Below are 26,887 nucleotides of genomic sequence, written 5' to 3'. Positions count from 1 at the left end.
CAATTCTCTGTGCTGCGTTTGTAAGAGCAGTGATGGAAATGCATGTGCAAAAAGTGGAAAAATGCGTTAAACAGCCCAAACTATGAGATCAAATTCAAATCAAATTGTGATGATCTCATAAATCCAATGTGCAACTTCATTGCACAGTCATTTGGACTTAAGATAAGGACTGGAGATAAAGATAAAGATTGGAGCGGCTGTAAAAGCAATTTGCAGCTCACCCTGCATGTCTGCACACCTCTGCCTACTAATTTACTTTCTGTCTTCCTCTCACCAGATCTACCCAGATGAGGGCCATTTTCTGTCTCAGCAGAGTCGCCAGCACCTGTACGCCACGCTGACCAGCTTCTACAGGGAGTGTCTGAAGGAGGAGTTACTACCGCTGCCTGATGAGGAAGAGGAGGAGGAGGAGTAGGCAGGAGGCTTTGAGGGTCAGACCTTTGGCACAGCTTGAAGAATTTAGATAAAATCCTTCAAGGCCTTTTGCTTTTTTGGACCAAGTGTTTAACCGGACATGGAGACTGGGTTAGAGCTGCTAATGCTCTGAAAGCGTGTGTGTGTGTGTGTGTGAGAGAGAGAGAGAGCTCTCTTTGTGTATGCCTGTGTATAAATGTGTGTCGAAAAGATAACCGAAGGACACGACAGTGAGACTTGCATTGCCGGGACTTGAGACGAGAACTGCCCTTTAGCATAAAGTCATTTCAGTTTGGGGACGCTCTGGTTCTCGTCGAAGTGCACGGGAAACTGCCTCCGTGTTCTGCAAGCTCTCTGGGCTGTAGTCACCCACACTTACCAAGTGCATGGTTCTTTTTTCCCCCGTCGGCTTCACTCGTTTTACCATGTTAGTGTCCATTGTGGTAGCACTTGGGAAGAAGCGAACACAGACGTACACGTTCGATCTCACCTTCTCCTTTGGTTGTTGTATTGTTGCACAGGGAAATGCTCCAGCCATATGCGGACAAATGTTTAGACCTCCCCACAACCGAGCCGATCCTGAAAAAGTGCTACTTCCTGCTGAAACCCTCCGCCATCGCCCACCCTAAAATGAAAACTTTAGAGGTCACACTTAATTGTACAGGGGTCTTGTGTGGACATGTACAATGCCTTATAAGGTTCAACATACTGTAATATTACTTGCTGGCAGTGGTAGTCATCCAATAGCAGTGTCATGTTAACCTATGTCAACTCAGGTCCTCGAGACACAGCATCGCAGATGGTTTAGTATATACAACACTATGTCTATGGCTGCAAGGTCATGAAAAAGTCACGCAGTGTATATGAAGATAATGGAAATTGGCCGTACAGTAATTTCAGTTTCAGGCCACGCTGTGAAAGTTCTCCATCTTAATATGTCATTTAATCGTGTTTCCTTAAAGTCTCCTTAAAGCAAGCGACAAAATCTCTAAAAAGGTGTGAGATGATTCTTCAGTGTGTCTCCACCCCTTCAAGAGCTGTCCTCAAGTTCAGAGACATTTTCTCAACCTTCTTGATATTCTCCACATCAAGAAAGGAATAATAAACTGCAGTGGATATTAATGGACATAGGTGTACTAAGATGGACAGTTTTCCAGTGTCAGTAAGGTGTTTGCATGTCTACAGGGAATGTGTCAAGTGTTGCCACATTTTGTACAGTAAAATACAGCAGAGTGTGTATATAAATATATTTTTGAGATGTCAGATCTCATAGATAGTTTAGTCTATGGGGATGGATTGATTTGACCTGGATGTCTCTTGTACTTCTTTTCAGTTTCTTTTTCTGTTTTCCTTTCAGCTGTTGATTTTCTTCTTAGGATGGATTTTGTAATGCTTGTTCTTGTTCATTTTGCTGTTTTAAAAAGGGAAAGGGCAGGGTTGAGGTTTGGGGGTTATTGTGATTGTCCTCTAGTGATGATTATAAATAAAAAAAATGACAAAAAACAAGTTATGCTGATATGGACAGCACTCATTTCTGTCAGAACCAAAACACATTTGTTTAGCAGTGACTGATTTTTTGGGAGGATGAGTAATCTGATCAGCCAACACCTTCATGTTTTCTTTCACCTCTTCAGGACTCAAATTAAAGAGTAAAAAGTCTCCTCCTCCACCTCAGTCTTCAGTTCTCTTCTAACATTTGCTTGATAAAAGATGTTGCAGAGTGTAACAATCCTTGCTAAAGCAGGTTCCAACAATCTCCTGTGTAACTTGAACAGTTAGACTCTCCAAACATCAAATCAGCTCAGATTGACGGCAGCTGCACTGACAGGCAGAAACACACAACTGTGGCTGATTGTCAATCAACACACCGACTGTGACTTCAGACATGAATTCGTTTTCATGTCACAGTAAGGTTTAAAAAATTCCTAAAGTTCTGTTTAAGTCTGTTAGCTGAGATCCAAACGGATCCAAAGTCCGCTTTGTAAATGAGCCCAACATGTGCTTGTTGATGCCTCCACGCTGCATCAGTCAGCGGCTGAGCAGATGGTAACACTCTGCTGCTGAAGGACAGAAACCAAATGTGCCAGAGTTAATGGAAGCCTTTATTCATCAGCGCAGACGAGCCTTTTCTCCACACTTTGATAAAGTTACGTCGATTTCGCAGATTTCGCTGCGTTTTGTCAGAGCTGAGACAAAAGTCCAAATTTTAATTCGCCACCCGTGTAAAACAGCCAGCCGAGCTCTGTGTGACGGGAAGGAAACCCGCCTAACAGCACCTAGCAGCTCGATAATAAACACGTTTTAAATCAATTGTTTCATCAGAGGCCCAAAGTGTAAGAACAAAAAGTTTCATCTGGAAGTTTTGTGCCAAACAGTTGCTAGGCAACGAGGCTCCAGTAAGTCACTACGGTCCGCCAACAAATCGTCCTTCACATCATCGTCCTACTTGTGTGAAGAACTAATCATTATGTACTTCATACTGTACTTAAGTACTAATCACAGTTCGCATGAAATTAGACTCTGAAGTAAAATTATGGGCTGAGTTTGCTTGCACATAAACACACACACACACACACACACACACACACACACACACACACACACGCACAGGATGTGATTCCAGTTCTGTCTTCCAGATGCAAGGCCAAAAACAAAATCGTAGAGACAGAATATACAGATAATATATACAGGTGAAGTAGTTATTTGTAAAGTGTGCTTATCTCTCCCTTCTGAGTTGAAAGTCTTTTTAAATGTTGCGTTTGAGTGATTTTTGACTGGTCGGATCACTTCTGCGTGGCTGCGTACAGATAATGTTTGACTGACGTCGCCTTGGCTCTGCTCTGCTTTGACGCCTTCTGTCTGACGGTTCAATCAGCCAGAGTAACCTGATAAAAGAGTGTTTATCACCTTCTGTTGTGCCACAACATTCCTCAGGTCTTTTTGATAAGAAACGTGTGCGTGTGTTTTCGCACTGTGGCCCGAACGAGAAGCCGATCGACTCGTCTGCACTGTCAGCACGCCTGACGTCCGAATTCTTTTCCAGGCGTTTTGAAGTTTGAGAAAATGATCTGCTCTGACGCTTCCAATCAAATCATGTGGTCTTCCTCAGCAGGATGAGTTTGGCTCGGAGCGTTTGACTGTCCCTTTTCCAGACGTTAAAGTAGATTATCAGAATCAGAATCAGAATCAGAATTCCTTTATTTATCCCTGGAGGGAAATTCTTGTTCTTACAGACATTGCACATGCAGTATTCCCGACCAAGAAAGGAGAAAAAGTGCGGAGTATAAAAAATAGGATAAACAATAAAGACGGGATAAACAAAAACTAAAATCTCAAAGTACAGGTATTTACAAAAACTGTATTCAAATTTTTTAAGAAAATTTAAAATGCAGGTATGTACATGTGTAAAAAAGCCAATATATACATTGTATATATAAAGTGAGTGTGTCCGTCACAGTGGACTGGTGTCATGATCAATCAGGATTATTTTTTATTTTATTAGTTGTTTTTTTAACGTGCAGTCAGAACTGCTGTGCTGTGCTGTTGAATATGTTGTGGTTTCTTACCTCCTTTCAGTTTCTCTCCTTGTTTTCCTTGTGTTTCCCTCGTGTTTGTCCATGTGTGGTTGTGGGCGTCGCCGTAGTTTTCCGCTCCTGCTCTCCGGTTGGCCGACACACCTGCTCTCAATCGTCCAATCAATCCGCTGCTGCATTTAAACCCTGGCGTTCCTCCTCGTCGCTTTCAGATTGTTCTGTCACCCACTGTGGTGACTACTCGCTCAGGCCTTTATTTTGTCTTTTATTTTCCCTTCTTCTCTTTCTCAGTGTTTTGCTCTGTGCTTCCTGTCTTTTGTCCCTTGTGTCTCAGGCCTTTGTGCCTGTCAGCTGACCTCCTCCTCCTGGTCTTTCCTGACCTGTTGCTCATGTATTTATGACACCACAGTCAGTCTGCCCCCCCCCCAATCGCTCGCCATTTTGCCCATCACTCACCTTCTCAGCTCCCACTTTTGGCTTGTCAGTGAAGTCTGAGCCTGCATTGTGGCTCTAAAGCTTGGCCTTGTTAGTGACTAAACACTGCAGGTGCGCCGTCAGCACCTTCAAATGGACGCTGGGCACGTGGCGTCAGATACGACTCAGTTTCTCACAAACAATGCGTCACACCGATGCCACTCTCTTGTTTAACAATTTATTTCGGCATATAAACTTTACAAAGTATACAAATGACAGAATCAGTTGCAGTAGAACAAGCAAGTGCAGAAATGTAAGCAGCACAGGATCCTGGTCTGACAATGATCTGGTTAGGTCCTGTTGGAGGGAGGGTGTGGTGGTCATACAGTGTTAAAGGAGTTTGGTTATGAACAAAGCACAACGCTCAGAAAAGACTTGTTCCAAGTTTTTACCTTTTGTGGCACATTTGAAATGCTTCACATTTTGGGGATGTTAAACATGTAACGCTGAAGAATCCAGTCGGTCATAAACATTCAAAAGAACACAAGTGCTGACGTGGGGGGAAAGCATCCACATTTGAGTGGACTGAATCAAGACAAAGCGTGAATTCATTGCTAAGGACAGCCTGTTAACCATCAGGTAATTGCAGGGTGTGGTCCCTCCATGGGGTGGAGGGGGGACTCCACCTGAGAGTCATTAAAACTATTCACAAATCCAAGGTTTTTGGAACATACCCAAGTTTTCCTCAGTGTCAAAGTAATCCAGTGGTCGCCGTCAGTGCGTCCATGTGCACGGCTAACTAGCTAATTCAGTATGCCTGTAATGGGGTCCAGTGGCGAGTCTTTACAGCCTTTCTCTCATGATGACTTTAATTCTTTTCTGCCATCGTATTGGTGTTACTGCTATTAATGATTAGCAGGAACGTTTTTGACTCGCTCTCTTTCACACAACTTTACTGCAGAGAAAGCCAGAGATTCGCTGCACCATACGAGAACGTCTGTCTGGACAGGCTTTTAAATGACAGGACTAGAGAGTTCAGCTACAAACAGTATCACTGAAAAACGTTTCCCACCGCTGTGCTCCACACAGGATTTAAAACCCTGACCAGTGCAGATGATGGTGAACCGTTTCAGGTAATGACTACCTGAGATTAAAACCACCATGTGGCAATAGTTTGTCAGTCTTATGGGCAAAACGAGGAATCATTGAAATCATCTTTTAAAAATACAGAAGTTCTGGTAAACCCCAGTGCTTCATCATCTAATTGGAGCCACCAGAGTGACTTCTCATAATGTCGAATGGATGGAAGGTAAAGGCACCTGCAAATAATGTTTTGTGATGTGGTCTGAATTTGGCATTAAGTTGTTTTGTTCGTAGTAAATCGAAATATTCACAGTAGGTTACAGTGGCCGGCCAAAGATTTTTATTTAAAATTGATTCCCTGACATTTGGATTCAGTACATGAGACAAACAAACCAGCCAAGAGAGATCAGACGCACGTGAGGAACAGGAAGTGGGGAAGTCCAAAACCAGTTTAACCACACAGGAGAACAAACAGGCTGATGGAGAGGCTCGTACAAACATTACACACCATAATAATGAGCTAAAGTATTAAAATACAGCGACGATGCGACCACCTTTTCACTTCAACAGCTAAAACGGCACAACCTTGGAAGCGCCCCGCTGGCCTCGATATGCTACATACGGTATCTTACACACTGTGGGTCTGCAGGCCTTCCGGGAAGACACAACCTTTCTTTGTTGGCTCATGATGGCGTTTGCTCGGCCAAACTGAGTCACCGCAGGAGGCTCCGCAGGTTAGTTGTCTTCTTTAGTTGTCTCCGGGACAACAGCCTGCTCCTCCTCAAAGCAGCGCCTGAAGAAGGTGAGCACGGAGTGCAGCATGTAGTGTCGGCTTTTGGCTGAGACGATGTTGTGGCCTTCATCGGGGAAAATCTGACAGGAAACGAAAACAACGTGTCATTTGCTTAACTTCCCTTTTCACTGATACAACCCTTTTGTTTTTATGATTATTATTTTAGCCTGCTTCCAAACACAGCTGTGGCATGTTTAGGGTCACAACATATCGTCGTTGCCCACCACAACACTGAGAAGCCAGCGTCTGTTCGAGGCATAAACAACAACAACATCAAGATCTCCTCTCGTTACTTGTCACTCAGAGAAGAAACGGCGGCGGTCACCTGGAGAGTGTAATTAACATTTGCCGCAGACAGCAGCTTGACCAGTTCGGCAGAATGCTGGAAATGAACAGTGGCTGCAAAAGAACAGAAGGAGCACAATGAAAGCTCATCGTAACCTGGCACGACTGACTACTCAAAATTAACTGGAGTGTCACATGGTGTGCTCAGCTGACATTCTGTGACAAACGACTTCAGATGTAAAGATGTTGTCTAACACCTGAAAACGTAATCACTTCCACGTTCAAATGCACAGGAGGACTTGATCTTGCATGCGTTACTGCATGTAAAGAACAACATACAAAGCAGCTCATTGTATGTATTGTGTATTCTTACATTGATGAGGCAAAGAAAATTAATATTCAAACAAAGATGTGGGCCGCAGACAAGCATCTGTATATCTGCTTTATTGTCTGAACATGTACTCACCGTCTGCTGTGCTGTGGATGATAAGAAAGTTCAGAGGACTCAGCGCTGTGATGTTACTGAGCAGACCGGAGATCTGACAGACAGCAAACAGTAAAATTACCCTCCAAAGACAGAAACTGCAACGGCTTTAACGTCTTCTCAGCGAAAGCTAATTCACAGTAAGAAAAGTTGAGTCCCAGGAATTTAATGTTTTATAAGGATGAACAAAGAATTCCAAGCTAATCTTTGAGGATCAGTTGCCCACATGGGAGCATCAGCCCCTTGGACAGAATTACTGTAAGAGACACTAAACTCACACAACAAATTCAGTTTCTTTAACTTTATCATTCATTTTCTTTTAGATAGAAAGGCAGGCACTATTTTAAAGTTTGATTCAATTTCTTTCTGGGGAAAAAAAAAATCTATTCACTTCCAGTTTGGTGTGGCAGATGGCTCCAAATGAAACTTATTGCTATGGAAGTTGTTTAATAATTATAAACTTAATTATACAGCAAAGTTACAACGAGCTTCACATGGTCGCACCAGGATTAAGACATTTCAGGAAGCAAATAAAAGACAAAATGAAAAAATGAAATGGATTAGAACATAATAAAAAAATCAGACATGCTGAAAACAATGCTATCCTGGCATTAATACTAACAGGCTTAAAAAGATAAACAGGGTTCTGACAGACAGGGTTTTTGTAAAACTGGGATGGAGTGTGGGGGACCAAAGAGATTTTTTGTTCTTTTCGTCCTGTTTTTCATTTAGCAAGTTCGTCAGGAGTGTGACTCTGCAATCATGTGCTGCAGCAAATTCAATTTAATCACTGCTCCAGAACTTTATCACAGGGGACAATTAATCATTTAATCAATCAATGTCAACAAGGCCTCAGCTCCTTTCAAACTGTCCCGGTAAGCAGAGCCAAAGAGCCAGCATGTGTGCGACCCTGAAACTGGCAGAGCTAAATGGAACGCAGCCACCATTAATGTTATTAGGTGCACCTGTGCCGTGACAGGCCTGCTGCAGATTAACCCAAACTTCACAGCTGTTTGAATTCACCTGAAGTTAACCACGAATCAGAAAATAAACTGAGTTTATCAGCTCTGTGCAACAAGCACAAAATAAAAACGAGTCCACTCTCAGTTTCTCTTTTGGCCTCAGAGACCCGCAAATAAAACAGACCCCCGGATGTCATTTAAATGTTGAATGCCACCATAAACGGTTTTACACAAGTCTAGACAGCATCAGGCCAGAAGCATCAGCACTTTGCTCTGCATGAACACTCAGTACTGTTGGGAAAAGTCATACTTGGTATTTGGGATCCTCTTTCACTGCAGAGCCAAAGTATTTCTCAGCGTGGGCCGACCCTTCATAAGAACGAGAAAGGACACGTTAATGCGAGGATAACCTTTTACCTCGCTCACGATTCTTTCATGAAAACACACTGAATGCCTTTTGGTGTAACTTCGCCTAACATTGTGACAAATGGGAAATGCCATTGATGGTTAATGTTCTGTTCTGCGTTAAACTGTACTGGATTTGTTTGACGTTCTCAATCAGTTAAAGTCCATGATGATGACAATTCTAAGACAGATAGCATAAATCTGATAATAAATACATTTCAGAGCTGATGATGACCAGTTACGGTTCCCTTGACCAATCTTATATTTAGATTATTAGAGAAAATAAAGTTTGACACTTTTGTTCAGTTGTGTTGGCAAATTAGTGTTCATGATTTTTGAGTCTCAACTGCAGTCGCCAGAAGTAAAAACTACACCGAGGTCACATGATTTCAACGTCACCCCGACTGTTTCCTACAACACCACGTCAAACACACTTCATAAGTTTAAATTTAAAGTTTGAAAGCTTGTAGTGGCACGATTATCAAGACAACAAGGCTGCACAGGTGGAGCCTTGTTGTCTTGAGCTAAGGCTCAGAAATTTACTGACTTATTGTATGTAAAACAAAACATGAAGATTTCTTAAGCTTGTGTTAACTGCAGACCTTAGTTCAGGCATCTAACAACAAAATCCCATTGACTTCAACACCAGTGAACTCTTTCCTGGTTCTTGGACTCTCTTCTTGGATTCTCAGCCATCTCACCGTAGAGTCTCCAGTTCGTTATTGGAGCTGCAGCGATGCCACAGCGGAAAACAGAGCTGTGGGAGAGGAGCAGGAGGGAGGAGAGAAATCCTCCATACGCCTGGAAAACAGTAACACGGCAGATTTAAAATAAAATGAAAAAAATGCTGGGTAATAAAATTGTGAGGGTTATTTACTTAGAATCAGCTATGTTACCTTTCCATAAACCCCAACTCTGTTGCCATCAACATACGGCAGCCTGACCAGGTGCCTGAAAATTTTGAGTGAAATAACGAAAACAGTGAAGGGATCCTAACAAGACTACACAGTAAAAGGTCTTACTTGTTCCACGCTAAAAGGAATCTCAAACTCAGCTGAATTTCCCCAACGCCTTGCTTTGTCCATGAAGCAATCAAGATGCTTAACAAAGCAAAACCTTCTTACTCCAGAGCTGTAATCTGGTCCTGAACATCAACGGTTCCCAGCCTCTGGTGGACCTCGTGCAGGATCCTCTGACCCTGGAAGCCGCTGCCCCGGCCGTCCAGACGAGCCACGATGACGCCGTCCGAGCTGACCAGCACAGAGTCCCAGCTGAGGAAGAAACGGTCACTCACGGCCTGGCCACCAGGGGAGCTGTCACTGTGGAAGGACAGAATGAGTTTTCCATTCATAATCCCAAGAACTCCATGAAAATCCTCCAGACTAAAACCCAGAATAGCTAAACAATGCGGTTCGTGAGGAAAACGCTGCTTAAATTAAGGTCAGCGGTTCACAACCGTTTTGACTCGTGACGCCTCCAAACAAAAAGACTGTCTGCTTGCTATGTTTACCATTTTAAAGGGCGCAACACAACATACATTAAGTGCTACTTCAAATAGAGAAAGTATTTGAAAATAAATTACATACAGAATCAGTAAAAGTGGGTGCTCCTTCGTTTCATCCAAAGCTACTGGGACAATCAACTCCAGACGAAGTGCTGCAAAACATAACAGCAAAATGCATCATTTTAATGCTATGCTACGTTTACTCTGTACCAAACTTCCTGCTATGCATGTTTGTAACAGATTATCAGCAAGTCCAGATTCATTTTTGATCACCAAGTTCTCGTTTACTGAGGTCTCATTTGCTCATAAGCTTACATACAATCGGACTGAAACCTGTGGAGCCACCCCCTGCTGACCTACGATCCGAAAGCTCCATCCAAGTATAAAAGTCAGTGTGTTATTTCCATAAGCTCATTAGTCACAAAATAAGTCTGTGCTGCCGTGTACAGTATAAACGGATGAGAACAGGTGTTTCTTTTCAAAAGGCCACACATAGCTATCACACATGTGAACACAGATTAGAGAAAGGAAGCCATATGGTGAGCCATTCCCTCTAATTTGAAACAATATGCTGCTGTGTATATGATTTCACAGTCTCCTCAAAAAGCTCCTGTCGCACCTGTTGCATTTCATTTCCATGTCTGACATTCTGATCTTGGTGAGCCTGATTGTCCCGCTGATGTGAATGTGGAAGTTGCCATTTAAGCGCATGTAAATGTGTTTAAATGGCAACTTCATCTGCCTTATTTTCTAAAATGTTCCTGCAGGGTGCACTCACAGTTGGCCGTGAACAAAAGGCAGTTGGTTGCAGCGCTGATGCTTGAAGTTTGAGCTCTGAAGGCTTGAGTTTAGTAGCGTAAGATAATTTTATTATTATGAAACTTTAATTTCAGGATTTTTAAACACACACAAATCACCAATGGGAAGCTAAGAAGAGGAAGCTGGGACGAGTGACAAAAGAGATGCTTATGGTCAGAAAAAAGGAAGAAATGTCAGGGTTAGAGCCAATCAGAGCCAAGTGCAGAGTACGGGTGAAAATAAAAATAATGCATTTATGCACGACAGATCTGTGAGCTAAATGCTGATGTCAGCATTACCTATGACAATACTAACATGCTAAAGATTAGCGGTGCAATGTTAGCATGTCCATAATTAGCACTAAACAAACAGCAGGGCTGAGGCTGATGGGAACGTACTTAATGTAAGATCTGATCATAACAAATCATTCTCATAAATCATTGAAAGTGCAAAGTGATTGCAGTCTCCTACCGAAGTTGTTGATTTGCACAGTTCTTCTTTCCCACTTGGGTAGTGTCCTGTTCATCAGGGCATGTCTTAACACTGAGTTCCCCTCCAGAGTCCTGTGCTCTGGTGCATGACGGGGCAAGAAGAAGAAGAAGAAGCACTTTAATCAGAAGAAAACCTGTTTGTGCCACAAATACAACAATAACAAAACAAAATCCTGCATAACTGATTCATTTGAGTGTCCTGCTTGGCTGCAAACGATTGACAAATCAAAACTCTGCTCACACACATTATCAGGCATCCAGTCACATTTACAGTCACAAGTAGAGAATCGGTAAGCACTTTGAAGTGTCAGCAAATCGACTGAACTGGTAGAAATGTGTTTTGATAAGAGAGGAATAATCAGCGTCTCTCAATCTGCCAGCATGTCGGAGTGGAGGAGGATAATCGTTCATGCTGCAGAGTCCCCACACGAGAGCCTCTGATGTGCACTCAACACCATTTCAAGTGCTTAGCGCCTTCACCTTAAGTGCATCCTCATATCCCGTTACTTTTGACAGCCGTAAGTAAACCTCTGTTGTTGAACTTTGGCTTAATGACTCTTAGTGGCTTAATCCCCAAATATGACTTGATCGATTAATGCACATTTTAGACACAGAAGGAACATAAATACATCTACCTCCTACGCAAAACATGATGAATAAATACACCTGACGCAACTGAGTGAAAGAGTCTAAATAGTGGATTCATGTTTGGTGGTGCCAGAGTACTTACTGTTCATTTCACTGAGTTTGTGAAGAGTAGTCTGAGGGATTCCAGGACCTGGGAAAAATAAAAAAAATAGTTTTTGTGACATTTTATCAACGAGATTAATCGAGAAATGAGTTCAAGTAATTCAAGTGAATACAAAACACTGAATGAAAGGCAGCGTGTTTATATCCTGGCATTATGACAATCTGTATATCATGTTTATAGTATATCTGTAGCATAGACACCTGTACATACCCTGTACATACTGTAAATTACTGTATATCTGGCAATTACTGCTTATTGCACTTCTGGTTAGATGCCAAACTGCGTTTCCTTGCATTGTACTTGTGTAATGACAATAAAGTTGAATCTGGTCTAATCAAATCTATTAATAGTTTGATCGTAGCTGTCTGAAAACTAAACTCCGAGGTCTGACATTGTAGTCTGGCCTGCATCTCCTGAGTTCTTTCCATTTTCGAATGCGGCAGCCTTTGATTTTAATGTTTCAGCTTGCATTAAGAAATTCATGTGAACCAGTCACATGATCGTGACTTTCTGACTTTTCGAGAGTCACGTGAATATGAGATCTTAAACCAAACCAAAATGGTCTCACAGAGCTGTGAACTGCATTTGGAAACACATGAAATCCTTCATGGTTTTGGAGCCCTCAGTTAGGACGCCTCCTCGTTTGGTGTTACCTCTGCAGTTGAGAAGGACGTGTTGGAAGTCCGGGCTGAGGATCGAGTCGTAGTAGGTGCACTTTAATTTGAAGAGGGAGCAGGTGAGGCATTCTTTGTGAAACGGATCCACGGTGGAGACTCTGAGGCAAACAGTGAAGACGTGTGAGGACAAAAGAAGTTGATTTAAGAGGATTTGCGACTTTTGAGTTAAAAGTGATCTGAATCAGAATCAGAATCAGAATTCTTTATTTGTCACATGTGGATGTGCATCCACAGTGAAATGAAATGATGAAATGAAGTGAAATGATCTGGTTGTAGCCTTAAGGTGCGAATCAACGCCGTCGTTCAACTCGACGCGTTCTTGTTGTGGATTTTCAGCGCGAGTGGGAAATCTAAATATCGTAAAACATTTTCACTGAGGTGTAAATGTGCGAGTGAAACCAGTGTGTCACCTGTACAGCTGCTGCTGTGTCGAGCCTCCCTCTGAGCTTGAGAAATAACTGAAAAACCAAAATTAGCCTGTTAGTTGAGATCACGTTGTATTGCATCACATCACATTGCACTGTGTCCGTGTCTCGTCCTTACACTGAGTTCGTGTTCTCGTCAAAGGCCAGGATTTGAGAGACTTCCCAGCTTCCTGAGGTCAGGTGGCGAACGCTGCCCTCTTGACCTTCGGACTAAGAAGCAGGGGAAGCACGTTAGCCTGACCTCACATGCCCAGCGTGGTCTAACAGGGAGCTAAGTTTTCCAACTTGCTCTGACCTCCGTTTGTTATCACTACAGAAACCGAATCAATCTGGCACAGACCCCAGTGCCTCCAGTGAGCCTGCAACAGCCCTAATTTGTCCAAGTGAATGTATTCTTAATTCTCTGGTGTTTCCACAAACAGAGTTTTATCATAACTCAAAGTGATGAGCAGTATGAATAACTGGAAGGCCTTTGGTGTAGGCAGGACAGATAAGAGAAGGAGAAAAGTACACAGACCCCAGCATTTCCAACAGTGAGGTATAAATTTCTCAGTCTTACTGGGCTGGAGATCATGGTGATATGGGTGAATGTCCCGTGGCCGCCGTGTTTCAAGGGCACAGAGATGAAGAATCTTGTGCAGTCCTTAGAAAACACTGGCTCCTCATTCTGCAAGAAAAACAATGGATAAATAAACTTAATGGGAACATTAACGTTAGATCAGATAGCTGATCATGCTTCAGGACGATGGGGTGGCCAGTCAGATTTGTGCTGTGGACCATGAAATAATCCCATCCCCTTTCAGTGTTTCTTGCCGTCTTTGTCCATGTGGTTGTTATTTCAGATTCAGCAGCTATAATGTACATTTAGCTTTATGGATTTATGGAACAGCTTTAATGTGTTCCTTAAATAACTAATTGAACATCATGTAAATGTGCTTATCAAAGACAGTAAAGCTCTTCTGGAGTGACGCGCTCACCTGTCGATCGAGCCACTTTTCCGACGTCATCACGTGTTTCTGAAAGATCAAGTCAAAAGCGCTTCAGTAAGTCCATAGTTCATTTCGGAGGCCTGGAGAGCCAATCACAGTTGCCCTCTCACCTTTGTGCAGTCGCTCGTTGTGACGTCGCACAGCGAAAGAATTGACACATTTTGAGCCCGATTCACCCAGCGCACACTCAGCCTCTCCCGAGTCACCCACTTCACCATGGTGACGTAGTACTCACTGGGGAAAACAAAGCCGGGAGGCCGTCAGCAGATACGAGCAGCCTGGATCAGCAAGGCGCTATAATTACTTGCTTAAATCATACCTCTTCTCAAAACTGTCAGGAGGCCTCAGTTCAGTTGTTAGGGAGCTGCCGTCCACAGTGACGACGTAGAGCCTGACCGTGGGATTGATTTGACCCATCTATAGTAAAGGCAGTACAAATACACAATTATGTTCACAGGCCTACCGGATTGGTTGTAATATCCATGATGCACTGAAGTGATAACAGTAAGCACTGCAGCGAGATGCTGCTCTGGTTTTCTATTTTTATGCTCTGTTATACTGAACAATGCCAGTAGGGCTTAGGAACAGAGAATTTAATGAGAATATGAAACAAGTGGAGAACAAACTGTGTTGTTGTATATTGAGCAGGCCCTGCGGCAAGTCGGTCGTTCTCTTTCGCTTACGCCTCCCTCAGAAAACACAGCTCATTAAACTACATGACAAGGAAAATCTCAAAATTCCAGCATAACCTATCAACAAGATGACAGCATCTATTCCACACATAAGATCGCTTACTTGATTGGTTATTATTCATCCTATCCTTCACTTTCTGTTCTTTTGGAAGAACATGGGATCATTCTGTTTTGTTCCAAAGGTGCAATTTGCCGCACATTAAACAACAGATAACATCTGAAATCTGCTAAACGGTGATTGTTTTCCTGCTTTATTAAAATGACACAACTGTTAGAGTACACACAAATGGTCAGTGGACTGCAGTACTTTTCTAGTCTCCAACCTTTGACTTAAAGTTAATTTATTATAATCCTTCTCAGTTTACAAGCTGCACTGTGAGCATCTAATGTTTACTTCACCGTCACTTTGTTTTGGTTGTTTTGTTCCCCGTCCTTACATGAAGTTCGTTACAAACATCAATCTAATGATGACATTCACATCAGCCTCAGCTGCACTTTGGGTTCGGAGCTAAACAGCAGATCAAAAGTTGCACACACACACAAAGCTAAGATGGTGAACGTGTTAAAAATGACCTTTTTAAACAGCAGCACATTAGCATTTTTATTGTGAACAGTTTATACATTTGGCTAAATACACTGCAGATTCTTAGTACAACCTGCACGGCTGTAGCCTTCGTATTCCCAAATGTCTCTGTTGGTATTAGCTTCAACAGTATGTGTTCAGTATGTGTGTAATATGGAGCAGTTTGTCACTTTGACAGCAATTAGATGTTTCCTTAAGTGCAGTCACATGATACCCATGAAAAATACCTCAGGGTAGCACTTTGAGTATTGACTCAGGAGGAGGATACTCACACAAATGTATCCCCCAGAGACTGAAGCAGAAGTGCGACTGTCAGACTGCCATACAGCGTCAGTGTTTTCACAGACAAAAGGAGGGGAAGGCAATTAAATCTCTACTTCATTTACTCCCACAATAGTATAACACTAACCCCACTCAAGGGTATAAGAGATACAATCACTGTGTGTGTGTGTGTGTGTGTGTGTGATGATTTATTAATTAGATGCCTTCCTGTGAGCCTCCTCCTCCCATCTGCGGCTCTGAACCGACAAATCACATTGCCCTCTACCTTATGACCCCCATTCCACCAGTTTCCACAAATTATCTCCCATCTTAGAGGCATTTGATACGCTAAAACATCTGCATCAGAAGGGATGGGAGGTGGCGTTAACTTGCCTGTCTGAAGCATATTACACTCCTATCCCCACAGCCGTCCCTCTTCAAAGGAGGCGAGTTGCTGTGGATTCACTAAACTTCATGGATAAACTAAAGCACAGAGCCTACGGTAGCGCTGGTTTGATGCCCTGGAGGTTGCTCTCCATGCAGGTTATGGCAGGTTGTAAGGCTTGTTGTACAGTGTAGAGTCAGACGGAGGAGGAGCAGTTGGGTTTCAGCTGGATCTAATCATTTCTGGAGCCGACCAGGAGGATTGGATACTGATGTTGGCTTCAGTTCAGTTAAAAGTGCAATATAATTAGTTTATTTTCAACTTAATATTTGCACCTGTTGGTTATTTTTTAGATTTAGAATTAGGAGAGCTTGTTAACTGGGAAAAAAAATCAGCAATGCAGAAAAACAATGCAATGATGTCATAACCAGCTTTAAACAAGAGTTAATTCAAATGCTGGAAATGAAGTCATCGTCCAAACCAGTAGGACTGTTAAATTCCACCTTTGGATAAGGGTACTCCCTCCCCCTGGGGTACAGCGAGCCTGTGAAGCGGGGCAGGAACATGTTCGGAACCAGGGAGTCGTTGACAGTCAGGTAGGCCAGTCTGGAGCCGTCAGGTGACCACCAGTGGGCCACCTGTGTGTGCAACACCTCCTCTGGAAAGCCAAGAGAAGGCAAATCAGACGTGTTGAGTCGACAAGCTTTTATAAACACATCGTCTTTTAAAAGCCAGTTTAAAAGAGCTAATGTGCCTTTTTATGGTAAAATAATTTCTATCTGCTAAATTATAATTTGAGTTTAAGTTTCAAGTCCAAGTCTCAAAACACAGCACACACACAGTGACATCACAACAGCAGAGGTTTGCTTTGGTTTGTGCTGCTCTTTTCAGCTGGTCACTTCCCAGATTCTGTCGGTATCGTCTGAATACTTCTGTCCACCTAGAGTCCAGTGGGGCTCAGGTTGTATGAAGCTGCTCTCTTACCCTCATACAGCCAGTCTGCGATGCCGTTAAAGATGATGCCTTCCTGTCCGGAAGACGTGAGCCTCCATGAGCTGCTCTGAACATCCGTCTGGTAGTAAATGTTGTTTTCAAATATATATATCTGCAGGACAGAAAGCAAATAAATTAATAAATTCCACAAGTCAAAATGCTGCCGTATCCAAACGGATCATGTAGTTTCAGAGACAAATTGGTAATGATTTGTTGATATGTTGTACATATTGGAAATACTCCAGTTATTGATATCTGACATGGGAAATCATAACAATAATAATAATAATAAATCAGCTGTCAGTCCTTTTCCAACATGTGACAGCTCAGCTGCAGATAAGGAAGTACTGAGAAACAAAGATGTCTGCAATTCAGTTTTGACTGCTCAAATTTTTCATGTAAATTTATTTGCAACATGTCAGAAGTGTTTTACAGATGTTAAAATTCTGACACGCTGAAATGTTATTTTGACCAGTCAAAGCTCATTCGCTCCTTGGCTCTACTGCCCCATCGTGTGCTGAGTCATCTCTGGAGATAACCGGCGAATGCAGGGCGAGTTCACGATTGATGAACTATTTTGTCATTAGTGGTGTGACACGCTGCTGCAGGGCTTCCTGGAGAACAGCTTCCACCGACGGCAGGTAGAAACACTGAGGAAATGAGATAAATATGCTATCACATGCTTAATTACTTTCCTTGTCTGCGGTGGAGAAAATAATGGATTGATTATTCTGTGCACAATGCACTGCACGGCGGAGGCATTACTCACACAGAGAGCTGTGGCCGCCAAACAAGACGTCTTCCAGAAACCGCTTGATTAGTGTGACTGTTGCTGGCTTTTCTTCAAAGTAACCGTTTAGTTTAAAAGGGAGTCGTTTAGTTTGCCTTTCCTCCGAAGTCAAAAACAGCCTTTGATTGGCTTCTGCCTTGGTGCAGAGAGTTTGTACGTTTGCGCTGAATTACACATAACGGAAGGCACCGAATTTCTGCGTTCAAGTTCCTTCACTTTTCGAGACAAAATTGAATCCGAATGCAGTTGTTTAGGGCTGCAGCTACGACTGCCTGTAATTAATCTGCTGATTATTTTCAGTAATCTGATTATGTTCTTTTGACAAGTGAAGTGCTCACTATGTGAACAACAGACGATTCAACCCGACCCTCCATTGCTGTGAGATCCTCTAAATTACTCACCAGCTGCTGACCTCGAACGCCCCACGAGGCAAACTGGAGGACTGAATCGGACACCTCAGGAGGATTCAGCTCCCGCACTTCCCTGATGAGGACACACGTGAACAGTTACACACAGGACGCTTTACATTTCTGTTTTTAAATATTAAAACAGAAAAAAAAAACATTGCTAACTTACAGTGAGATCAAGTAAATTTAAGACAAATAGTTTGTGATATTAAGTGACTTTAACTGTGAACATGTGAACTCTTTAAACATACTGTTGGGTTTTATCAGAGGGTTTAATTTGTCTCAACTGTTCTTGAGCTCATGAGAAAAATCTTTGAACACGTAAATTGTTCGGTCTGTGTCGATGAGGTTTAATTCTTTGTTTACTCGCCTTGTGTACAGGTTGTAGATGAGGTATGATGCCAAGAAAGAATGCTGGTAGACCTAAAAACAGAGAAGAAAAACAGTTTTAATCTAACAGGCCTTTGTTATTTCCCTTCAATTTCTATTAGGATGTCAACCGCTGAGAAAGAAACAGGAGGATAATTCAGATAAACAGAATATATATTCTCAACCCAACGTTATCCTCTGATATTACACACACACACACACACACACAATGCAATGATTTTGTCATTATGTTCCGTGATGATTTTGCGCAGCAGCTTTTCCTCAACCAGCTTTGAGTACTTCTACTTCATTTCCTCATTTCCCCCCCTTGTTGTCTTTCTGTTCTTGTGCAGAATGAGCTTCGCTGTATTTAACAGGACAACAACAAAACAGCAAGGTTACCACTTTAGAAGTATTGGGAGTGAAGTGAGAACAATACTTTACTGTTCAAATTACACAAATGCTAACAACGAGTGCGTTTTATTTCACACAATGAAACTGACAGGTCTGCAAGACCACGAGCTGTGACTGGACTGCATTATGGTTAAGTCTGTCCTCCCCGAATCTTCATTACGCAACAACCCGACGTTTGTCTTGAAAAACATCCGCCTGTATCATAACTTTATAGTCGCACACCTCAGACATGCCATACATTAGGATATGTGGGGCTATTAAAGGTTATGCAGGAGATCCATTATTTGGCACGTGAGCAGTAGAGAGAGTGGAACCGTGCGGCTGTGACAGGAGATGAAATTGCTCAAAAATTATCTGTATGTCCAAAGGTCAGTATACATATTTGCATATAAATGAAGAGAGAATGTCACAGTTCCAGGGCTGTGAGAAACACGATGTGCCTTCGTCCTGTCAAAATATGATGGGAGCACAGGGAACAAAGACAGTTTGTGTGGACATTGTCGCACAACTAGATAAATATGTTCTACTTTCACGAAATTCTTCAGTTCAGATTCTAATGTTTAGGCTTTCCCTCTCATAAACATTTTAACACCACCTTGTTGAGTTAGAAGAGCCGCCTTCACACTGCAGATCCAGCGTAATGTCAGCTAACACTGGTAGCAGAGCTTTACTTAAAGTGTCTTTATTTACACATTCAAAATGTGACCTTACTGTAAATTTACTAAGAAAATAAAACATAGCTTGATGAGCAGCACACACTGGAGCTTACTGACCCACAAGCAAGCGTGACCTCAGAAGGCGAGTCCTGCTGTCACACAGTTTGGTGGCTCTGAACGAGCACCATGTGAGTCTTAGATCTGCTTTGACAGCTAACATGCTGGAACATGAAAAGAAGGCCACTTTGGAGCTGCTGTGGCCGACGCTAACTGATATGTCTGCTGTTTCTGGGCTTTGTCCTAAGCTAGGCTTAAAACATACTAAAGTCATGTTTGTAACCGTCGTAACATGTAAAATCCACATTGTCAGATGGCCAACAAACATAAAAGGTTTTATTTCTATAAGCATGTAGAAGACGAGGAGTACAATACAATACCAATAGAAACATAATGTTCATTCTACAAAAAAGAGTCCAAATTGTGCCTGAAGCAAATTTAGTGAATGGCTGGTTTAGGCACAAAACCCCAAGAACTCTTGGAGAAAACAGAAAATTAAAGTAGATCTGGAACGAACCAGAGAGCCTTATCATGTTTAATCTTAGGTAATTATTTTGCAATTATCTGTAAATAATTGCGTTCAAGTAAGACATGTTGATCTAAATGTTGTGTTATGCAGTGTAACATCCACTCACACAAGGTTTGTTTTTGGATTCACTGAGCTAATGGCTCAATACCTGAGTGTCTGTGCATGCTAATGAGCTTGAGCGTTAGCATAACAATGTTACAGTAAGCTCATCCCAGAGTGATATGATAAACACTGTAGAGCCACTACGTTCCCCGGCCTTCGCTCCTAATTTGGACTTTCCTCTTGATGGTACCAAAGAGACTTCTCCAGCAGGAAAAAATGAAATCCTACTGCAACTTGACTGCTGTTCATCTCCTTCAAAAAGATGTCAGCATCACTCAGCAGACAGCCGTCACACAGCAGGTGACAGCTCAGTGATGACTCCTTGATAAGGCTGTCGGTGAAGGGTGACACATGAGAGGAGCGCATGTTCAGAGACGTGATGAGGCTAACACAGTGGTGTTCTCAGCACTCTGGGCTTTGTTTTATACGACTTGTAGCGCTCAGGCGGCGTTTGCCACATTTCAAAACATGGCAATTAATCGGGGGAATGTTGGGCTCTCTATATTACAATTTAATTAAAGAGTTTGATCTAGACCTGCTCTAATTGGAAAGTGTCATGAGATGACTTTTGTTGTGAATTGGCGCTATATGAATAAACTGAACTGAACTGAATTAATTGGCACTTTTCCATGTCTCACTTTGAGAGAAATAATAATTGACTGATAATTTGCAATTCAGACACGAGGTTGAAAAAGGTGTTTGAAGGTTAGAAGAGGAGGCGAGTGAACATTACAGATGAAAAAAGGTGCACGAATGTACATCCTAAATGGCGGGAGGGGAGGGCAGTCCCCAGATGTCAGCTGATCAGGAAGAAACCTAAGAACCACTTCCCATTTACCGGGACACTATCTCAGTTTTTTGGTGGGAAAAAAATGCCTCTTCTGGAATAAGGAAACTGAAACATAGTTCCACTACGCCTTTTTAAGCCTTCATGAAAGGGTGTCATCACACCGTGATTGGCCAAGAGGGGAAGGCGGCGAGCTGCTCTCAATCATCAGGAGTCAGTCTGCGCAACCTGTGCAACAGGTGATCTGAAAACACTCTAATCAACCGAGAGGACGTTTGATATTCAACACAAATTTTAAACAAGGTCAATAAATTGAACTAAAATGAGAAATATGGCATTCAGATACAATAAAACCTTCAGCACTTGATCTCTGATGATCTGACTTCACTCGAGTCACATGCAAACTGTCACTCGCTCACCTGGACCCTCATGGAAAGGGGGAACAGGTGAAGTTAGAAGTAGCCCTCGAGATCCAACAATTTCAGGTGAAATTTGTTTCTGTGAAGCCGTTCATGTCACTCCTGGCTCCGACTCTGCATTCTCACACACACACACACACACACACACACACACACACACACACCTGCACAGAAGCAGCAGTCGTTGCTCCACAAAAAGCCACAATAAAAAATTTCGGCTCACTTTGCCCTCAGCTTTTATCGTTTTCTCATGAATTTGTTGGCTTTAACTGCACATCAGTTTATTAAAGAAACCATTAACCTCCATGTTTGGAAGAAAAATGTATTCAGTCCAGTCTGAACAATAAATCCAAATTAAGCACTAAGACTTGCAGTATGGACATAGTATTCATTCAAAATTCACTTAAAACTGTCAGGCAATAAGTTAAAAAGTAAAAGCTGGACTCCATACTTCACAGAGCTTATTGTTTTTTGCACTTCTTTACAGACTAACAAAGAGCAAAGCTACAACACACACAGCTACAAACACAGTGGCACATTTTAATCCTGTAAGCCGCTCTGAGACGTATCGAGACATTTTTAATCGGCGATATGGAAGTAAGGAACCTGACAGAAGAAGAAAGTGGCTCATTAAGTTGGTTTCTGTTTACTCTCAGAGATCAACTCTCCTGAACGTTTTTGCGACTGATTACGGGGTTAATTAGTTCTCTTTTTTTTCACTCGACTGCCTCATTACTGTGCATTTCCAAATGAGTAAAAATAGAGCGTCTGTGACAGCTGCAATAAACAGCACCTCAATAATGACATAAGTATACTTGAAAAATGCCTTTTATAATCTGCACAGATGGCTGTTGACCATAAAAAAAAATAAATCAGAATAAGATTTATGGAAACCTTTGAAGCGGCAGCATCGTATAGCAGAGAGCGAGCATGATTATGATAAATTCATAGGACAACTGGGGACAGTGGTGCAGCAGCAGGCCATTACTCTCCTTAGATTCAGGCTGTCACTTTGATGATGAACACATCTGCTCCGTCCATCTCAGGAGGAGATAGCACCTCCAAAACTCTGCTGTCTCAATCTCATCAAGCACGCCGAGCTCATTATCAGGCCTGCTTAGTCCACCGACACCGAGACGCTCCTGCGGCCGTCGAATTACGGAGACACGCAGATATGCAACAAGCGATATCACTAATAATGGACAGCAATGGCTTTCTGTCTCATGCAGTTTCCTCAGCACAACAAAGTCACAGCTGCCAGTCTTTTTTCTGTCAGAATCTGAGAAGAAATGAGAAGAAAAAGACTTGTGGGGTTGCAGGTACGCTTTGTGACCCACACTGAACTGAATTATGATCACAAATGGTAAATGGACCGTGCTTATAGAGAGCTCTTCTACTTCTACTTGAAAGGACAAAGCGCTTCACAAAGGACCTCTCATTCACACCCACATCTTTTCACCGGTACAGATGCATGGACTCACTGTTACTGCTGTATGATAACTGCCTTTATACCTATAATATGTAAATATGTGAGCTGACAGCTGTATGTTTCTGTATTTTCTGCAGTTAGAACGGAGCCGGAAAGCTGTGATTATGTTCCGACAACCTGCTGAGGTCTGTCATCACCACACAGAGCGCACAGAGGATGAAGGATACACAATCAGCCACACGGCCCAGTTTTCCTGTTTTAGCATGTTGTTGTCTTCTGTTGTGGTGTTTTTTGCTTTGTCTGTTTCCCCGTCCTGATTGGTCTCACCTGTGCCTCGTTCTCTTGTGTGCATACCTGTGCTCCCTTAGTTCTTGTTCTTTGCTACTTTGTCATGTACCTTTGCAGCATTTTTTTCCTTGACAACCCAGTTTTTTGGGCTCCTGTTTGAACCTTGTGTTGTGTCTTTGGCTTGTGCACTGGATTTGTTTGCCTGTTCTGACTGCCATTCCGTGTACCGACCTTTATTCGATAGCGAATGTTTCTCTAGTCCTGATCCAGAGTCGTGGTTTTGGGTCCTTTCCTCTGTGCTGGGCTTTGCATTACAGTCTAATGTTGATCCAGAACTCCAAACTGATGCAAGATGAGCTTCATCTATCAAGGTGCAGCTGGATGGATTTACAGGAATGTTGTCCACTGGATTATTTAATTACCCCAGTCTTAATAACAAAGTAACGTGCGTGCGCGTGCAACAGGCCATTATCCAGTATGCTGTATGCAGTTTGTACTGATGATTCACCCGTCTCTCTGTCTTGTGTGCTGCTTTCAGTCCATCCATGTGACCACCATCGAGTCACGTGTGGCCTCTCGTAAAGATGAAGCAGCTTACAGAGCAGAAGTCTCCTCACCAGTCGAGTGGTGTGCTTCTACACACCTCAGGAACCACGGGGACAGATGTGGTCTTTTCCAAAAACAAATGAGCTTTGGCTCTTAGTTATCAACAATCAGTCTGTGGAGATGGCGGAGAGTTTAGACACCTGGTGACCACCTTTTCTTCCAAAGACAAATTCCAGCCAGCGTTTCATTAAAATAGTAAGACATTATTGAATCTTACCGAGACTGAAAAATAATCAGCAGCCGTATTTTTTTTAAAGCTAATTTGTTCTTTTCCACTACATGTATGGACCCAAATGTAAACACGAGTTGGACCAAAGTCTTGCAAAAATGAAAGACTTCTCGGAGTTCACTCGTGGCGCTGCAGCAAAGGAGCCACCATGTGCGATGACTGATAATTGATGGTGGAGTCATGTCCATGCAAAGCAGCTGATTAGCACATTATGACAAGCATTTGACAAGAAACCGCCGTCTGAATGTGTGAAAATGTGCCTTTCGGTCGACTTTATGCTGTGAAAAACAGCAGCAGCTCACCGTGTGCTTTCAAAGAGCCTGTCTGCCTTACAGATGGGAGCTAACAAATGCCCTCTTTATGCTGCAATGTTAATGAGTTTGGTGTGCACGTCCTGCTTCTATCTTTAGGTGCACACCTTAGAGGCCACAGTCCCTTATCTCTGCTGCATGGCTGGATCGCATATCTCAGCTGTGATGAGATTAATACAAAGGACACAAAGAGTTCCTGATAGGCTTGATATAAGACATGAGAATGGTGTAATATCTGTAATATGTTAAATAAAGCTGCACCCATCAATCTAAATATAATATCATAAAATTTTATGGAAAAAAAACACACCAACACAATTTGTTAATTTCTCTTCCATGATTTTCTAATGTGGCCATTTGGGATCTTTGCTTCACTGCATCAATCAAAGCCGCTTGAAGTAAATCAGCATATGCAGAAGTCTGAGCTGACTGATCATTAAAATGATAAGCTTTAAACCAGGCACTGATAACTTTTATTACAGTTCTCTCATTCATTATTTTGTCTTTAGGATATTATATATCATACAGTCATACGTCTTATATGTGCAGTAATTTTTCTTACTGTCTCAAGAGTCGGCAGCAGGTTTAGCTGTTAATAGCTTTCCATCACTCAAACACCGACAGCAGATTTAATAAAAGTGTGCAATGTGGACATACAATACATTCTTTGAATATACCTTTAAATTTTAAATGCTGTATATTACTCATTTCAGTCAGTTATATTTCAATTATATGTCAATTATTTCTACCTGGAAAAATACAGAAATGAAATGATTCCACCTCTGTAGCAGAATGTGGTCACATTAACTGGAAAAAGCTGAAATGGTGAAAACACAAAGTGCTGCGGATCAGCGGATGAGCATCAGCTTATGCAGAGCTGATTGTTCTGATAATCCACACACACACACACACACACACACACACACACACAGTCCTCCATCCCAGCGTCAGCACTCTGTAAACACCACGTTAAATGGTGATGCAGGCCTGGAGTGGCTGGGCAGCAGCACAAAGCTCGCTGTTTGTTTTGTGGTATTGCCATTTTAGAATACGACATGCTGGGACTGTTGGGGGCTCGGAGGACCTCAAACAGGAAACCGCTGGGATGTGATTTGTACATTTACTGATTTGGTGCCCAAAAAAATTTCAAAGGGAATATGGCATCTTATTTAGTATTATCATGCAGCCAGAAATTGTCAGTTTCCTAAACCCCCTCCTTCGAACTGTGATTGTCCAGTCAAATCACAGCTTTTTCTGCATGGCACACCTTTCAAGCTTTGGGTTTCTCTGACTCTTGGGACAATGAAAGGTATGAATTTAAAAGTGTGTTTGTCTGCTTTATCGTAAGCTGCAACCAGTAACGTGTGACTAACCAGCTACAGTGGTTTGTGTTATTTGGTTGGGTTACAGGTGATGCTGAGGCCAACATCAGTGGTTATCTCCTGCTCTTTCATTGGATTTGGAGAAGTCATACTAAACTGAGTGTAGTTGTCATTCACAAAGTCTTTTCTCATGAACAACAACACAAAAGTCTAATCTGAGTATTATTATTATTATTTATCTTTAGTAAGCATGTGAATGAAGTCATGTTAAACTAAAATGAGTTGTGAGGAAGCAGACTTTATGTCTGCGATGTGTGGCTTCGCCTCTTTAGCATCTTTTGCAGAGTTTTGATTTGTCTGTGATAACGTCTGTTGCAGACCGGATCAGGGACAGTCGGGGACAGCAGGGGGCGATGATGTCCCTGCCATGTACAGGTTATGAAAGTGAATGTGGGATGGCTAAATGAAGGGTCTGTTGTATAGTGGACGCCTTCACTGCTGGGAGCCGAGAGCGGCGACCAATCATACGAGACACTCGAGTGCAGTGATGCAGTTATTTTTATTCTGCTGCCAGCTTGTCTTATAAGCGAGCCGAACCCCTGAGACTTGGCTGAGGAGTTGGTTTAAGAGACGAGAGTCGGCAGCCTGGGAGAGCAGAGAGGCTGAGGCCGAAATAAACAAGCAAGCGGCTGCAGATTGGCTACGATTAGCAAGTTAGCAGAGAACACAAAGATGTGTTCATTATTCTGACTGAATTTTACCTTTTCTAACAGTGACCGTGCAGTTTTGGATTGTTTGGTTTTATTTGAGTGCAACGTTGTGCTTTTTACAACATATTCAGATATGAACAACAAACTTTAATCGAGCATGTTTAGTCTCAGTGAAGCCGTGGATTGCTTATCAGTTCAGTTTCAGATAAAGAAAATTTACAAAACAGTGGCAAATTGATTGATTTAGGATATTTATATTTTTGTTTTCTATTTTTTTTATTTATGGAATATTGGGTATTGGCTTTTAGAGCATCTATGCTGGAATGCAGGTGAAAATTGGAAACTTTCATTCAGTTTTTCCAGTGTTATATTTCTAATTTCCTAGATTGAAAGCTGAACTGAAGCCTTACAGTGACTTAGTGTTTGTGTTGCATAATTTAGAAGAGATCTATAAATGCATTTTATTGAAAGAGCACAAAACTTTAGGTTGTGCTGTAATGTATTTACTTCTGCCAAACAACAACTGTTGAAGAAACAGTT

At 42.2% G+C, this 26,887-nt stretch overlaps 2 protein-coding genes across 7 annotated transcripts in view; one reads left to right on the top strand and one right to left on the bottom strand.

Moving 5' to 3' along the window:
* Positions 1-2,967, top strand: part of LOC124066982 (inactive dipeptidyl peptidase 10-like) — a 148,675-nt gene extending 145,708 nt beyond the window's left edge. For all 6 annotated transcript variants that reach the window (XM_046403934.1, XM_046403930.1, XM_046403931.1 and 3 more), the window contains one exon: positions 278-2,967. In XM_046403934.1, the coding sequence (XP_046259890.1) occupies positions 278-415 (138 nt within the window). In that variant the 3' untranslated portion in view covers positions 416-2,967. The remainder of the gene's footprint in view (positions 1-277) is intronic.
* Positions 2,968-5,223: 2,256 nt separating this feature from the next.
* Positions 5,224-20,612, bottom strand: LOC124066818 (inactive dipeptidyl peptidase 10-like). Its single transcript, XM_046403588.1, has 22 exons — positions 20,475-20,612; positions 18,490-18,542; positions 18,114-18,195; positions 16,914-17,082; positions 16,433-16,587; positions 14,328-14,425; positions 14,119-14,242; positions 13,997-14,035; positions 13,579-13,686; positions 13,138-13,229; positions 13,005-13,052; positions 12,571-12,692; positions 11,897-11,944; positions 11,147-11,245; positions 9,960-10,029; positions 9,498-9,692; positions 9,270-9,324; positions 9,075-9,174; positions 8,279-8,337; positions 6,989-7,061; positions 6,563-6,636; positions 5,224-6,317 (listed from the first exon to the last, which is right to left on the bottom strand). Exons 1-22 carry the CDS (start codon positions 20,610-20,612, stop codon positions 6,180-6,182), a joined length of 2,139 nt encoding a protein of 712 aa, XP_046259544.1. The 3' UTR covers positions 5,224-6,179.
* Between the last annotated feature and the right edge of the window lie 6,275 nt (positions 20,613-26,887).

This window comes from Scatophagus argus, chromosome 11, assembly GCF_020382885.2.
Source record: "Scatophagus argus isolate fScaArg1 chromosome 11, fScaArg1.pri, whole genome shotgun sequence".
Classification (NCBI taxonomy): Eukaryota; Metazoa; Chordata; class Actinopteri; family Scatophagidae; genus Scatophagus; species Scatophagus argus.
Note: the sequence above shows the minus strand (reverse complement) of the source record. Positions and strands in the feature narration are given on the sequence as shown.